General features: G+C 37.3%; 1 protein-coding gene across 1 annotated transcript in view; it reads left to right on the top strand.

The window, feature by feature from the left end:
* EER5 (proteasome family protein) overlaps window positions 1–15,034 on the top strand; it is a 100,740-nt gene that overhangs the window by 46,358 nt on the left and 39,348 nt on the right. Inside the window, exons 8-9 of the mRNA XM_089817877.1 lie at window positions 10,195–10,256; window positions 10,530–10,617. Coding sequence (XP_089674003.1) covers window positions 10,195–10,256; window positions 10,530–10,617 — 150 coding nt within the window. The remainder of the gene's footprint in view (window positions 1–10,194; window positions 10,257–10,529; window positions 10,618–15,034) is intronic.

The following is a 15,034-nucleotide window of genomic DNA, read 5'->3' as shown; positions in this document are numbered from 1 at the left end:
TCTGAACTTGGCACTCATGCATTTGTTTCAGTCATATCTTTTGACCCATGTGGAAAAATGCTGCTTCCTCATGAAGGCCAAATTTCGGTTATTTAGCCCAACCTTGGATTCCAAGACGAACAAGAAGACATAATCAACCAATTGAATACACTTGCTTGGAAAAACAGAAAATCCATAAAGGAGTACTGAAGAGTCAGTTTTGTACTAGAATGAGAAGAAGCCAATGTTGAGTATTGGGGAGGCACACTTCATCAGAGAAGGTTGAGGCAATCCTAAAAGCACCTATCCATGGATAAGTTAGTTCATCCTAGATCCCAAGTAAAGCAGGAGTGTTCGTGATCATGGTCAAGTCTATCTAGTGTTCAAAGAGCTCAGGAAAGCTGATTTTACCATATTAGAAGACCCCCTGAGAAGAGGGAGAGCTTGCTCAAGAGACCTAGTGCTAGAAGGTATCCATGGGGCTTTGTTTCCACCACCCTGTCCTGCTTCCTAGAGATGTAGTAAGTCCTCTTCCCCACCTATTTTTCAAACACAAACTTCGTTATTGTGTAACACTCTCACCTTACATAGAGTTGTAGCTCCAGCTCATGTCACTTTCCAACCAATCCCAGTTATTCTACCTGCATCAATGGCAGTACCTTGGGGTAATGCTATTGGTCCTTTGCGCCTTGCCGCTAACAATGATCTACCAAGAGCCTCCCAGAAGAATTCCCCCGAGTTTTATGGCGATGGGAAGGTTTTTGTAGAGGAACATATTGCTGCTTTCTTTGCAGCCTGTAGTGTTGTTTTCCCTATAGCTGTAAGAATGTGTGTTGAAACACTAGTTGAAAATGCGGCCGATTGGTTCCAACATCTTCTTGTTGGATGCATCATGACTTGGGATGATATGCGGAATTGATTGGAAGCCTGCTACAAAAGCACAGAAGATGAGAATACATTGCTGTCCCAACTCACTCAGATCAAGAAGGAACCAAGTATTCCCATGAGGGATTTTGTTGCAAAGTTCAACAAATTACTTAATAGAATTCCTGCTACAAGTAGACCAATTGCAAATAATCAAAAGATGTTCTTCATTAGTTCTATGCCTCCAGATATTATTTTTCAAATCAGAAGAGCGCATGTGGCAAATCTCCAAGCTGCCTAGACTTTGGCTGTAGAATTAGAAGATGATTTAATAGAAGTCAGGAAATGGAAGAGAGATTCAGAATGGAACTTCCACAGACACTACTACTAGCACTACCAACAATACAGAAGCAATACTTCAAAAATTGTCAAATGAGATGATTGCCATGAAAAGGCAAATGGGTAAGCCAGTTCCTCCATTTCAGCAATCTTATCAAGATATATCCAGAAGTCAACATGAAGGAAAGTCCTTACAATTAAAACCTGCTCAACAAAAGTTTACCATTGAGGCAACTCCTAAGAAGCAGAGCATGCACATATTCCACTTGAGAGCAAATCATGATGGTGACTCTTGCCCTGAAATGAATAGATATAAGTAGATGAATGCAAGTAATGAGTTAACAGTGGAATATCTCAAAAGTGAAGATGATTCTATTCCCCTTGGCGACTCTGGAACATTTCACTTGTAGTGTGTATTAGATTCGGAAAAAGGAGGTGGTTGTTTCGCCACCTTGGATGTAGTACAAATGACAGTAACAAAAGAAGCCAAAAGAACAAAGCTCCGACAAGCTCAGTCCTTGTTCGAAACAACGCTCCTCCTACTTCACTAGTCATGGCTAGTGCCTCTACCCCCTCTACTTCAATGAGAGAACAATAAATAATAGAACCAAGTGGTAAGCTTGATCCCTCATTCGATAGTATTCAATATTGTAAAGATGCTCGTATTCAAGTTTCTCCTCTAGAGTACTTAAAATCTAATCCTGTTGAGTTGCAAAAGCTAGTCGACTGTTGCAAAGTAGAAACTAGTAATAGGGCTCATTCAAATGTCAATGCCGCTATTAGTAATAATAAGCCTAGTATCAGTACATGTCCCCCTCCTGATGAAGAACCAGTCTTGCCTTTGCTATTCAATGAAGAAGAATCTTCAGTCCTAGCTACCTCCCTTGGCCAAAAACTTGATCCCTTCTATGTGTCCTTGTATAATAATGGTCATAAACTGAGCAATTGCATAATTGACTCAAGTGCATCAGACAATGTCATGCTCTCTACTGTTGCTCGTGCTTTAGGCTTGCCCTTAACTAAGACCTTTGGGCATTGTTATTTTATTGATGCAAAACAAGTTCCCTTAATAGGTCAAGTAAAGGATGCCCAAGTAGCCTTAGCTGCACACCCAACAAAAGGAATGAAATTGACCATCCTTGTGGCTGACATCCCTGCCAGTTATGGCATGCTACTAAGTAGGAGTTTTTGTAGGGATATGGGAGGTGAAATTAAACTAGATTGGTCTCATGCTATTATCCCTATTGGCAAAAAAAAAATCAAACTTGAACTAAATTTACTGTAATGAAATTTGATGATCCTAAAGTTCAGATCTTATATCAAGACATGGAGTGTGGGAACTACATGATGTTTGCTAATTTCGGTACTTTAGAAGAAGAGTTAGACCCTCTCGATGATCAAAGAATTTGGACATTAGAGTTTGATGGCAACTGTGCAACTGCCGAATTAGGAGCAGGTGTGGTGCAACCTACAAGCTGTTGTTCAAGAACACAAACAACACTGTTGAATATGAAGCTTTGCTTTTAGGCATCACTGCTGCAAAGCAAAGAGGAGTGAAAATTCTAATAGTCCTAGGTGGTGCAGAACTCATAATGAAGCAAGTCCGAATCAATATACGGTGAAAAACCCCAAGGCTTTGGAATTATAGGAACAAAGTCTAGGATGAGATAGAAGACCTTGATGCCTTCTCTATACAAGTTGTTCCAAGGGAGCAAAATGTAAGGGATGATATGTTAGCCGCCTCTTCATCCCTTTCGTTACATCATCCAAAATTAAAAGACAAAGAATACAAAGTTCAAGTCCTCTTTAGACCTAATGTTCCTGATAATGTTGAATCATGGCAAGTCTTTAATGATGATAAGCAGATCCAGTGCTTTCTTGAAAGAGTCAAGCCTTTCACTGACCATTATTTTGAGGGAATTGAAAGCCCCTACCAAGATTTCACTCTTGATAACAAGAAAGATTTGGAGCTAGGTGTAGAGCAAATAAAAGGTAACAAAATGCCTAAACACCCAATATCTTTAGAAAAAATTGTTTAATAGACACAGTGTTTATATCAGAAGATAAAGAGGTTAGAAAGATGGAACCTCAGATGATTATGAGGGAATGAATGTAGGCACTGAACTTAAGCCTAAAATGATCAACATTGGTAGTAGTTGTTCAACTAAAGAAAGAACTAGAGCTAAAGTGTTGCTTTCTGAATATCAAGATGTTTTGGCATGGGGTTATGAAGATCTGAAAACTTTTAGGAATGATGAGTTTAAGCACAAGATTACCCTTAAGCCTAATGGGGTTCCTTTTAGCCAAAAGCAACGCAACTACAAACCAATAATCTCAGACGCCATCTTCAGAGAAATTCATAAAATGTTAGAAGCTAGGATCACTTATCTTATACATCATTCAACATGGATAGCTAATGTTGTCCCTGTTAGGAAGAAGAGTGGGGAGATTAGAATTTGTGTGGATTTTGGAAATCTAAATCAAGCATCTCTCAAAGACAACTATGCTCTCCCCAACATGGATCACTTACTGTAGACAGTGGCAGTATCTAAAATGATGTCTATGTTGGATTGTTTCTTAAGCTTGAACCAGATTGAAGTAGATCCAAATTATCAGTTTACGACAACGTTCACCACTTCATGGGGAATATTTCTTACAACAGAATGCCCTTCGGCCTAATTATGCTAGAGCTACTTTTCAAAGAGCCATGAATACATCCTTTGCAGATTTAAAGGACAAAATCATTGTTATATACTTGGATGTTTTGACAATATTCTCCAAGAGAAGAGATCATTTGAAGGACTTGGAGAAAGTGTTGAAGAGATGTAGGGAACATGGCATTTCCCTTAACCCAAGAAGTCTGTCTTCTATGTTACAGAGGGCAAGTTGCTAGGTCACAGTGTGTCTCAAGAAGGCATTAAGATTGATCTTGAACGAGTCAAAGCTATCCAGCAACTCAACCTACCAGCAAGAAAACTGGAGTTAAATCTTTTTTTGGTCATCTACATCCATCGAAGGATCCAACTTTAAGGGAACTCCATATTCCAAAAAGAAGAATCGAAAAATGACCGAGGCATAAGTATGTATGTGTCCTTAAGGGATCAAAACAAGATTAGGCTTCCCAAACTATTAGTAATCCAAAGAAGGATTGAAAACATGTATTGGGCCTCCCAAACTATTTATAGTTTAGAGAGATCCAAAGAAACCAAGCCCCTAGGAACTGTCAATAGTTCAAGGAAAATGATAGTGCTCAAAAGGAGAGAGAGAAGAGATGAAGCAACAATGAATATATTTGAGGATAACCCAAAAATCATACCAAGCGTACATGGCTAAAGTACTCCAAGCCACACTCATAATCCGTATATGCTACCCCATGATCAAAAGATGACCGGAGTGCATGCCCCCATGTTAAAGTTACTACAAACACCTTAATGAGACTAATGGCTTTAACGGAAGCATGCATGCATCCAGTAAGAATGTTTCCACTATGAGATGCCCCCAAGAGGAAGAACATATCAAGGAAAATGAGCACATAACAAAAAGAGAGAACATGAAGGGATCTACCAACTTTGGGGTCAGTATGATAATATGTAATATTATATTATATGAAATACCATTACTCCCTAAAGGAAGTAGAACTACAACACAATGGAGGCAAAGACATGTAAGAGTTACAAAGAAGAGTCTTTTTGGGCCAATAACATGGAGACCAAAAGAATCGATGCTACCATATCATAAGAAACAAAGAAGACCATACAAGATCAATGTTACAAACAATAAATGTGTACAACACATCATATGACAACATATAGAAGAAGAGAGATGCAAATAGAAGAATATATATGCTAGGTTCAATTACTTTTTCCTCTTGCACTAACAAAGCAACAAGGATCGTCTAAAGCAATCTAAAAAAAATGTACAACAAAAAGCACAACATGAAAACACAAAGACTACCATGCTAAAGGAAGTCCACTTCAAGCATTCTGCATGCCCCCACCCCACCATCTCAGTTTGAAATGCTAGGGGAAGGATGGCGACTCGCGAGAGGAATGACATCCAACATGGTAGGAATCACAGCCAGATCCAAGAAAGGAATCTTGTGGGATTCACTAGGCTCATCACTAGAAGTGATTGTAAGCAATGTAGAAAGCATGTTAGGCAAATCATAATCCATATCAATATATTCATCATGACAACTAGCATTTTCATCATCAGGGGTCTCTTTATACCAAGATAATTAGAATCTAAAAATACAAACAAAATAATCATGTTTATCCATTTGCATGTTGTTACCTTGATTAGCTTCTTCCAACGACTCACGCATAGTTTGGTCAAAGGAAAGCAAAGGTTGAGAGGAAGACATGGGTTGAGAAACAAGAGAACGAATTTTAGCCTTAGCTTTAGCTTGACGATTCTTGTGACGCTGACGAGCATGTTGGTTACGAATGGTTTTGCGAGATAAACTAGAGGTATTAGGATCCTACCGTAGGTTCCGAAGAGGGAACGACTATTGGTTCAAGAATAGTAGTTGAAAGAATAGATGGAGAAGGTAAAATAGATTCAGAAGTGGTTGAAGGGATAGACAAGGTAGGTAAGATAGGTACAGGAGGATCACCCTTAGGAAGGCTAAGCTCAAGAATCTTGTCTACCTTATATCATTGATAGGAGCAATAAAGATGATTAGGACAAGTATGTGGTTTTTCAGGAAGAGATGACCAATAAAAATCAATCTCAGCACAATCTCGAGGGCAAAAAGGTTTATAAACGGAATGGTTAACAATGACAATTTCTCCATTATTGTGGAATTTAATGCACTTATGAATGGGAGAAGCTACAATTTGCATGGAAGAAAGCCATGGAATACCGAGCTTAACTTGAAACTGATCGAAGTAGGAATGACAACAATGTTAGTATAAACAGCCTTATTGGAAAGAGTGACAAGAAGAGTGATAGAACCTTGAGGACAATAAAGGAAACCATTGTAAGTTTGAATCCACACAGGAGATGTATCGTAGGTATCTTCTTGCAATTATTCATTATAAAGGTGCTCTTCAGTGATCACATTCGCGTTGGAAGAAGGATCACTTAAACACCATGAGAAGGAATATGAGTGACCCTAGCAGTAATGTAAAGAGGACCATTAGGTGCCTTAAACATATCAAGCTGACTAAAGGTAATAGGTAGTGCTTGTTTAGGATTAGGTGAAGAAGAAATTGGAGGTTGAGGTTGAGACTCAGCATGATTAACCACATGATTAGCTTCTTCTATCTTATCATCATAACTAATGTTAGAAGAATAAGCTTGATCAATTACATTTGTTGAATGTGAAGGGAAAGGATTAGTGTAAATTTACAAATTTTGGTTAGGAGGTGCAACATATATATTTGTATTATTAACCTCAACATCAATAGATATAGCAATAGAATCAATATGGTCTTGAATAACATTCTTCAAAGCATAACACCTTTGAGTATCATGACCTGATTGATGATGGTGTTGGCAAAACATATTTGAATTAAATGACTTAGGCATTGGTTTGCTAGTGTCAATACGACATATAGGAAGAAGCTTAAGAATTCCAACATGAATCAATTTGGTCATCACCTCGGGTAAAGGCTCAGATAATTGAGTGTACTTACATTAAGGATGATACACAGAGGAAAAAGTAGTTGCACCTTTAGATGTAGTAGCCTTTTGATCAACAACTGTGTTGGTTGACTTGATTTTGATGAAGTTGTTACGTTTAGAAAACTTGTTTGAATGACTAATGATATCACTCCTATCACTAGAAACAGGAGCCGCTGGAGTAGAGCTCTCAAGTTGACTCACTTGTAACTAGTAATGGTGGAGCATTGTGCAAAGATGAGAAAAGGAGGTATACTTAGTAAGGAGAATCTTATCTCTAATATCTTTCTGGTAAATTAGAAATAAAGATATGTTGAATACCATCATTAGGCATAGGATAATATATTTGAGCATATAAGTGTTTAAATCTACCAATAAAATCAGCAACTTTCTCTTTAACAGTTTGTTTGCAATGCATTAAATTAGTCAAAGAAACTTGTGGACCAATGTTATTTTGAAATTGTTGAATAAAAGCATTAGCAAGCATTTGAAAAGAATCAATAGAATGAGGAGGTAGATAGCAATACCATTGCAAGGCTCTATCCCTAAAAGTGTGCGAGAACAACTTAGTCATAAGCCTATAGTCGTAAGAAAAATCACTACATAAAGTTTGGAAAGCCTTAACATGAATTACGGTCTTGCCCATACCATTTTAAGTCTCAAGACAAGGTACCTCAACATGTTGTTGTATAACAACACAAAGGATATCCAAGGAAAATTGTAGGAAGCAGAAGGAAGATGCAAAGATGTCGATGGAGGATTAGAAGGAATGGGTAAAGGACTAGAGTATGTAAAAGGAACCACATTATATGAAGGTAAAGAAGAAGGTATGGAAGTAGGAGGAACACTCACGAGAAGTGAACGGTTAGGAAGACCAACACTTAGGGGGGTGGAGACTTGTGTAGAAGTCATCATAAGCAGTGGAGGATAGGTAGGAATGCTAGAAAGAGTAGTGGAAATCAGAATAGAAGGTTCATCGGTTGTGGAAGGAGTGTATCCTAACTCTCGATCACATTCTGTCAAAGGCTTAGTATGAGTATTTATAATGTGAGATATACCAAGCAAGATAAAAATGATATTATCATCCAAATTAGCAAGCTTTTTAATAGCCTCAATAGCAACAACACTAGGGATTTTGATGTTCTTGCACAAACCAAGATTCCAATTTATCAAACTCATGAGAGCTTATCTACTTTCGAAGGAGGAACTCTTAAGGCTTCATCTTCATCATGGGATGAGTGAGAAGAGTTATGCTCCATTAAAGAATTGAGATCTTGAAGAAAGATATTAGTGTCATCACGAGTCCTAGTGGGAAAAGAGGAATCATGATCAAAGGAGCCCATGAATCTACGACTTCTTCTAACAGGAATGCAAGGTTGGACTTAGTATAATTAAGCTCATAAAACCGGAGATCACAAAAGGAAACTCTAACGAGATCAAACCACACAAAAATAAGAAATATCAAAAAAGAGAGATCGAACCACACACAAAATAAAGCTAAATCTAACTCTTAAGATCAAAAAGAAAAGAATGCAAAGATTCACCAAAAGAAGGTAAACACCTAAAACAAACAATCTAACTCCAAAAAGAAAGGTGGACAGGCCGGGTACACCAAAATGTTTGGTGGTGAAATGGAGACGCTTTAATGTGATCTAGGCCTCCAAAATGTATGTGTAGGGAAAGGGAGACTTTTAAAAAATGATGCCCTTTTGAATCCAAATTAGATTAGCAAGGTCGAAAAGGAAAGGGATGCCAATATTGAATTTGAATTGTGAAGAGGAATGCAATATAGGGAAATGCTCTCTTTGGTCTGTGTGTGATAATGTGTATGCAAAATTGAATTAATTGATTAAAAAATGTAGATCTAGATGTAAAGTGTATACAACCCAATTAAAATACAAATTATGCACAATTTATGAATGGAAATGAAAGACATGAGACTCACCTTGAAATGCATATAGGAAGTTGTGTTTTAGCTTTAAAAAGTGTCGATACAGATTTGTAACTAAAAATCTGACTATAGATCCTTGAACAAAATGAAATTTTCAAGAAAACCCAGAAACTGAATTTTTGGTTAAGGAGAAAGGAACAGGTCGACTTGGTGGTAATTGTTTCGGAACAATGTCGTGTTCTTGGGGCACTGTAACAAGGTCGACCTAGATTCATCAGAAAGCTATCAGAGAGTTATTTCCAGATCTATAATCACAATTTTGCTATCTTGCTCTTGCACACATAAAACAAAGGTTTTTGTTGTTGGGTGGATGAGGGCTTGCGTTGGTCAATCGCTAGATCGAGGAATCAACCTTAAATTGAGAAATGTAAATGTCTGTAACTGAAACAAGATAAATGTAAGTATTCACATTGCTTGTAAAAACCCTTATCGACAAGGATTTTGCCTTGTATGTTGTAGATGTTGAATTCGGTATGTAAATGTAGTATATCTCCACAAGTTGCAATGGATCTACCATAACCACATCATGGAGGCATGGATGTAAATGTGCATTAATGAAGAAGATGATGAATGCCTTAATGTAGATCCCCTTCGTTGATGACCAATGATACTCTAGATCTTGAAGAGGAAATGCTCACAAAGAATTCTTCAATGCTTGATGAAAACTCAAAAGCTTTCCTTGAGATGCTTGAATACAAAGCTTGAGTGTAGCTATCATGAAAATGTAGGATCACTTATGGTTGCAAAATGAAGTCTCCAAGTCTCCTCATATACTAGTTTTCGGGCGACAAAATAATACAAGCCGACTGGAAAGTGTGAGTTAACAATTTGGACTACCGAGACCTTTTAGGCCTTGAGGCCTGCAATCACTGGGGAAGAGGTTGACCTGTTCCTAGAGAAGGGAAGGCGAAGGCCTCAAAAAGTTTAGGAGGAATGCAAAAAGATTCATAAAAAAGGTTGAAGAAAACAGGAGAAAGAGGCTTTCGAGCACAGGTCCATCCATGGTCCAAGAAGGCACTATGAAACGGGTGCTAAAAGGTTTTAAAAGATGAGCACGTCCATTTTAAGATGGTACATGCATATAATACTGTTCATTTTGTATTGCTTCAAGGTTTCTAAAACCCAGGGTGGATCTAATCATATATAAATTTTATCAAGGTTGAAATGCTAGTCCTTTATAAAGATGAACTCAACATAGAAATAAATATATCATTTGTAGACTCCACAAATCTTTTCCAAATCAAGGTTACAATTAGCATAATTGTATGGATGAGATATGAGTTTTTTCTAATTTAGTGCTTTTGTCATTGTCAATTAGAATAATTGGATGCTTTTCCCTTGTAAGATCTTTTCTTCCTTTCTACCATCAGTATTTCAAATGTATAATTTACTCAAATGTTTAATAATTGTGTTGTATTGTTTTCCTTGCCTAACAGGCAGATCAAAAACTTGTTTATGCACTAGTGCATTGCGATCCTCAGAAAAAAGCAAACATAAGGTTTGATTCAGGTGTGCCAGCTCATGTAGGTTGTTCCAATTTAGAATAGGATATAGTCTGCAAGTGCCATTCTAAACAAAATGAATATTGCTTGGAGAAAATGTGTAGAAAAACATTGAGTAGAACTCTTTATCCATACTAAAAATTCTTACTCTCAGGAAATTTCCTGATTGCTTTATTTGCATGTAACAAGCTATAAAATATCTTCAATTTACACATTATACTATTTTATGAAACTGTTGTTACTAATTCATATCCATTTGTTGTAAACAGGATGATTCTTAAGTACCTTGTTCCTGTTAAGCTTTCACTTGGTATATTACCTAAAGAATGGCTTCTCCAGAAATATAAGCTCCATGAGGTCAGTCATTCTTAATATGAATTTCAATAGGAAATTGTGTTTTTTTCTTCTAAATACATGTGTCAATGTTGATGTTATTGTTCTTGAATTTACTACACCAATCTACATTATTATTCTCACTAACAAGGCAATGTTCTATATGTTTTATGCGTTCTGTTGTATGGATATACTTTTGGTTTTTTTTTCCCTTGGTAGAAGTTTATCTTCTATTAATTTGATCAGATTAGAACCTGACCTGATCCAGGGATGGCTGCATCCAGGAGAGCTACCTCCCCCAAAGAAAGGCAAACTCCAAGAGACCCATTAACAGGTCCATACTAGGAAGCATCGAAATACACGAATGCGATAATAACCGTCAAGATTTGTTCCGATCTCCTCCCTTCTTGGGAGAGCAGAGGAGGTATTTTCTTTTTGCTTTTTCATAGTTTCCCAGCCATCTTCCACCTTAGCTACCTCATCTTGCCTTGCCATTCGATTTTCCTCATATTTATTCCCAGCTTCCAAACTGCTATTGTCCTGTCGATTTCGATTTTCAACTGAAGGTTCATTCTCCTTATATTAGGACCCTATAGGGCTTTTCTTTTCTCTTCCTTCTGGCATGGAAGCAACCTCCTTAAAAGTCTGCATCTTATCTGAATTTGCCTTGCCAGTCTCAACACTAGTCATAACAAGAGTAACATCCTGACACCTATCCTGCATTTTTGTTGCGATGCCTCACCATTCACAACTTGTGAATAACTTTAATGCCATTCCTTTTCTTTTCCACCATATAACGATGTATTGAGGGATCCTTCCACCATGAACCTGCCTTAGCCATTCTTTGTTTAGAACACTTGGCCGCTGAATTCCCCATTTGAAAACACTTCCTGCATTTGAAAGGAACCCCTTCATAGTCCAAAGGCTGTGTCTAACATCCATTCAAAGTGTTAAGTGATATTTCTGCAGGGAGACCTTTAGAAATATCCATTTCCACCAAGATATTTCTCTTGCATAGGTAGAGTGCAAGAGGGTTGAGGACCCTTCATCAACCATGCAAAAGTTTCCTATAACTTGAAATCTTGAATCAAACCAGTAATATAAAGGCAATTTCATAAGTCTTACCCATCTTGGAATCATGTCAAAAGTTTGACTTGCTGGACAGAAATCAGGGTGCCATGGCTTCAACATTGGCAGATACTTATTCTCCCAATCCAGATGCTATCACCTAAAATCTTCGTTCTGTCCTGACTATTTTCAAAGACCACAATGAAGAAACCCCAAATACATAGATAAATCTCAACATATCCCTCCAGAACAGGCTCCCATTTCTCCCAGTTCTCTGAAATCCATTTATGGAGCTCTTACAGACTTGACTACAAAAACCTAAAGTGTTCAATCAGATCCAGTCCAGAAAAAACTTCAGCATTATGTTTCACTTCCTCCGCCAAAAACCTAAAGTGTTCAATCAGATCCAGTCCAGAAAAAACTTCAGCATTATGTTTCACTTCCTCCGCCACATCATCCACCAAGTCCATTGCAATGTGCATTTGGGGTGTGCTTAACTCTACCATTCCTTCCCTCTACATGCATTGTCCGTTCAAATTTGAAACCCCATCACCCCCACGGGCACATCCCACTCCAATTAGCTCTGAACCAACAGCCTTCATGCCACCTACCAAACCACATCCTTGTGGCTGAAGATCCATACCAGTTTCAGCATGCACGTGTCCTTTCCCACACCCATTTCCAAGGGCAGCATCCCCATTCTTCACGACTGTGAATGGTGACATCCCCTGCCCAAGATAAGTAGAACCACAATCCACCAAGGCATTCTGCTCCCCCTTTGTGGACAAAGACGTCTTACCCCGCTCAACATCAATGGTCATCTTAAAACAACCACTTTTGATGGCTTTCAGAAGCCTCTGTGCATACTGAGTGGAGGAATGAGGCTCTAGGCATGCTCTAGCACCAATAGTGTGTTAGAACAGGGAATACTAAGAGGGGGGAGGGAGGGTGAATCAATATTCCACAACTTTTTGCCCAAATCTGGATATCAGATATTAACTTAAACTTGCGTAAATGATTAAACTGAAAAGCAATAGCAAGTAAACCATAAAGAAACTCACAACACCATATTTTGTTAACTAGGGGAATTCTGGCCAAGGGAAAACCTTGGTGGGGATGGTACTCACAAAATTATCCACTAATCAAAAGTACCTTGTGAAAGGTGTTGACCCTGTTAGGAGTCTATTACATACATATAATATATTTGTCCTTGTTAGAGTTCTCAACCATATTAGAAGTTGTATTATAAAATGGGGAGCTCACTGCTTTCACAACAATATACAACTTTACAGGTAGTATAGAGTGTTAATGTTTGGTAGCTTCTGTTGGATAACTCTATGGTTATTCATATAATTATATATGAGATATAATATTATGTGAGATATAAGCTTATTATTTGATATATATATATATAACATAATTAAGTTTGTATTATTAATTATCTATTTATTGAATAGACATGTTTATTCATTCACCCATGTTCAATATAAATGAGAGGATGTTGCATATGGAAAACATATACCTTATTACAGGCAATGCCATTACATTTGCAGCAGATCCAAGAAACATCAACACGGTATCAGAGCAGATTGGTCTTAGGGATTTTTCTGAGAGATTTAATTGTGAAAACAAGGAAGGGTTGTGATGTGCGTTTCTCTCAGCACCTGTGCATTTTCTATCAAAACTGTAAGCTCTCATTAGTTCTGCACAGTTGTGTGTAGTGCAAATTGAAGCTAACATTGAAATAGGAACGAAGCGCATAAATTGTGTATGAAGATAATAGTAAGATGCTCTTGATGTCTGGGCCACCGTCAAGCATTAAAAGTGGGAGTTGATATTTGTGCAGTTGACGTGCCTATTAATCAAATATAAATCCATATTTGATGATATCAGTGATTCGCTAAATCCACTGTTTAGGTCAATATAGCATTCGGTTGTTCCAACTTGTGTGAAAAATGTCAGCCAAATCATATTGCCATCAGCACAAAGAAAGGACTTAATGAATGCGAACTGTACATGCAACAAAATACACGTATGGTATACCAACTCTGATGTCAGAACTTTGTTGGCATGGGACGTGTGCCGAAAGTGGCATCAATTTTCTCTTGCAGCGAAAAGAAAAGACAAATAAGTTAGTATTAGAGGGAGGCGAGTATTGTGGAGAAGGACGGCTGGGAGTATTTAATGCATTGATTGTTTGGAAAAGCCATGCTCACAAGGGTATTGAATGTGCTGAGCGACTCATTGAAGTGAGCGAATGTTGTTGGATGACCCTTGATTCAAAGACTCACTATTTCTCACCAAGAAATCATTGTGCGGGGAGAATTGTGGTCTCATGCAATGCGGCTCATGTTACAACATATCCACAGTATGTTATGAGAACCGTAGTGTCAAAATAAATTTGATCTACTTAGAAAGGGGCATTTGCGACCAAATTTGTTGAAAACATTATTACGATACCTTAGCAAATGTGAAAATAGCAAAATAAGGATAAGTGTCCATAGATATACTACATGATGAAGCTATTCGAAATAATTGGTATAAAACAAAATTGTGGGACCCAACTATATGTACATAAAAGGTAAGTATGCTGACATGTTTATAAAGTTATACTAATATTCATGACAATATTATTATGGGAAAAATTCCTAATATGATTATTAGGAATGTAAAATAGAATAAATTTCTTAGTAATACTGAATATAAATAAGAATGCTATTTTAAATAATAAGGATAGGATAATAATATTGTTTTGAGAATAAAGATGATATTATATGTTAATATCATTATCATTATTTATCCTTGTATTCTCTCTTATTTTTTTATTTCATACATGCTATAAAAACTATGTGCTTTGATCTTTTCTTCTGAGAATGGTATTGTAGGAAAAAGAGGGAGATTAAGAATCAGAGGGAGAAGATTGAGGATGCTATTTGGTTAACCTTCAGTGAACCCGATTTTATTGCTTAAGAGGGAGTAAACCATGCTGAGATGGTTTCTATAATGATCTATAAGTTGTCATGGTCAAGAGGACTATGACCATGTGACTTTTATATGGGCCTATCCCCTATGTACATCACGAGGAAGTGATAACTTCCAAATGATCATCACTTGTATTTGGACAAGTTGTTGTAAGGTGACGATCTTACAATAAACTTGTATTATGAGATAAAATAAATTGAGTAAATGGTGAATGTCTTGTATCTCAACATTCTGGGAGGCCATTACTCTTAGAGTACTTGGTGAATATCATTGATATTCTGGGAGGCCAATACTCTTGATATCAAATGTGATATCTAAACATTTTGAGTACGTGGTGAATATCATTGATATTCTGGGAGGCCAATACTCTTGATATCAAATGTGATATCTA

The sequence above is a fragment of the Cupressus sempervirens genome, chromosome 1 (assembly GCF_028749045.1).
Source record: "Cupressus sempervirens isolate cs-2001-9-10 chromosome 1, ASM2874904v1, whole genome shotgun sequence".
Classification (NCBI taxonomy): domain Eukaryota; kingdom Viridiplantae; phylum Streptophyta; class Pinopsida; order Cupressales; family Cupressaceae; genus Cupressus; species Cupressus sempervirens.
This window is presented reverse-complemented; position numbering and strand designations above follow the sequence as displayed.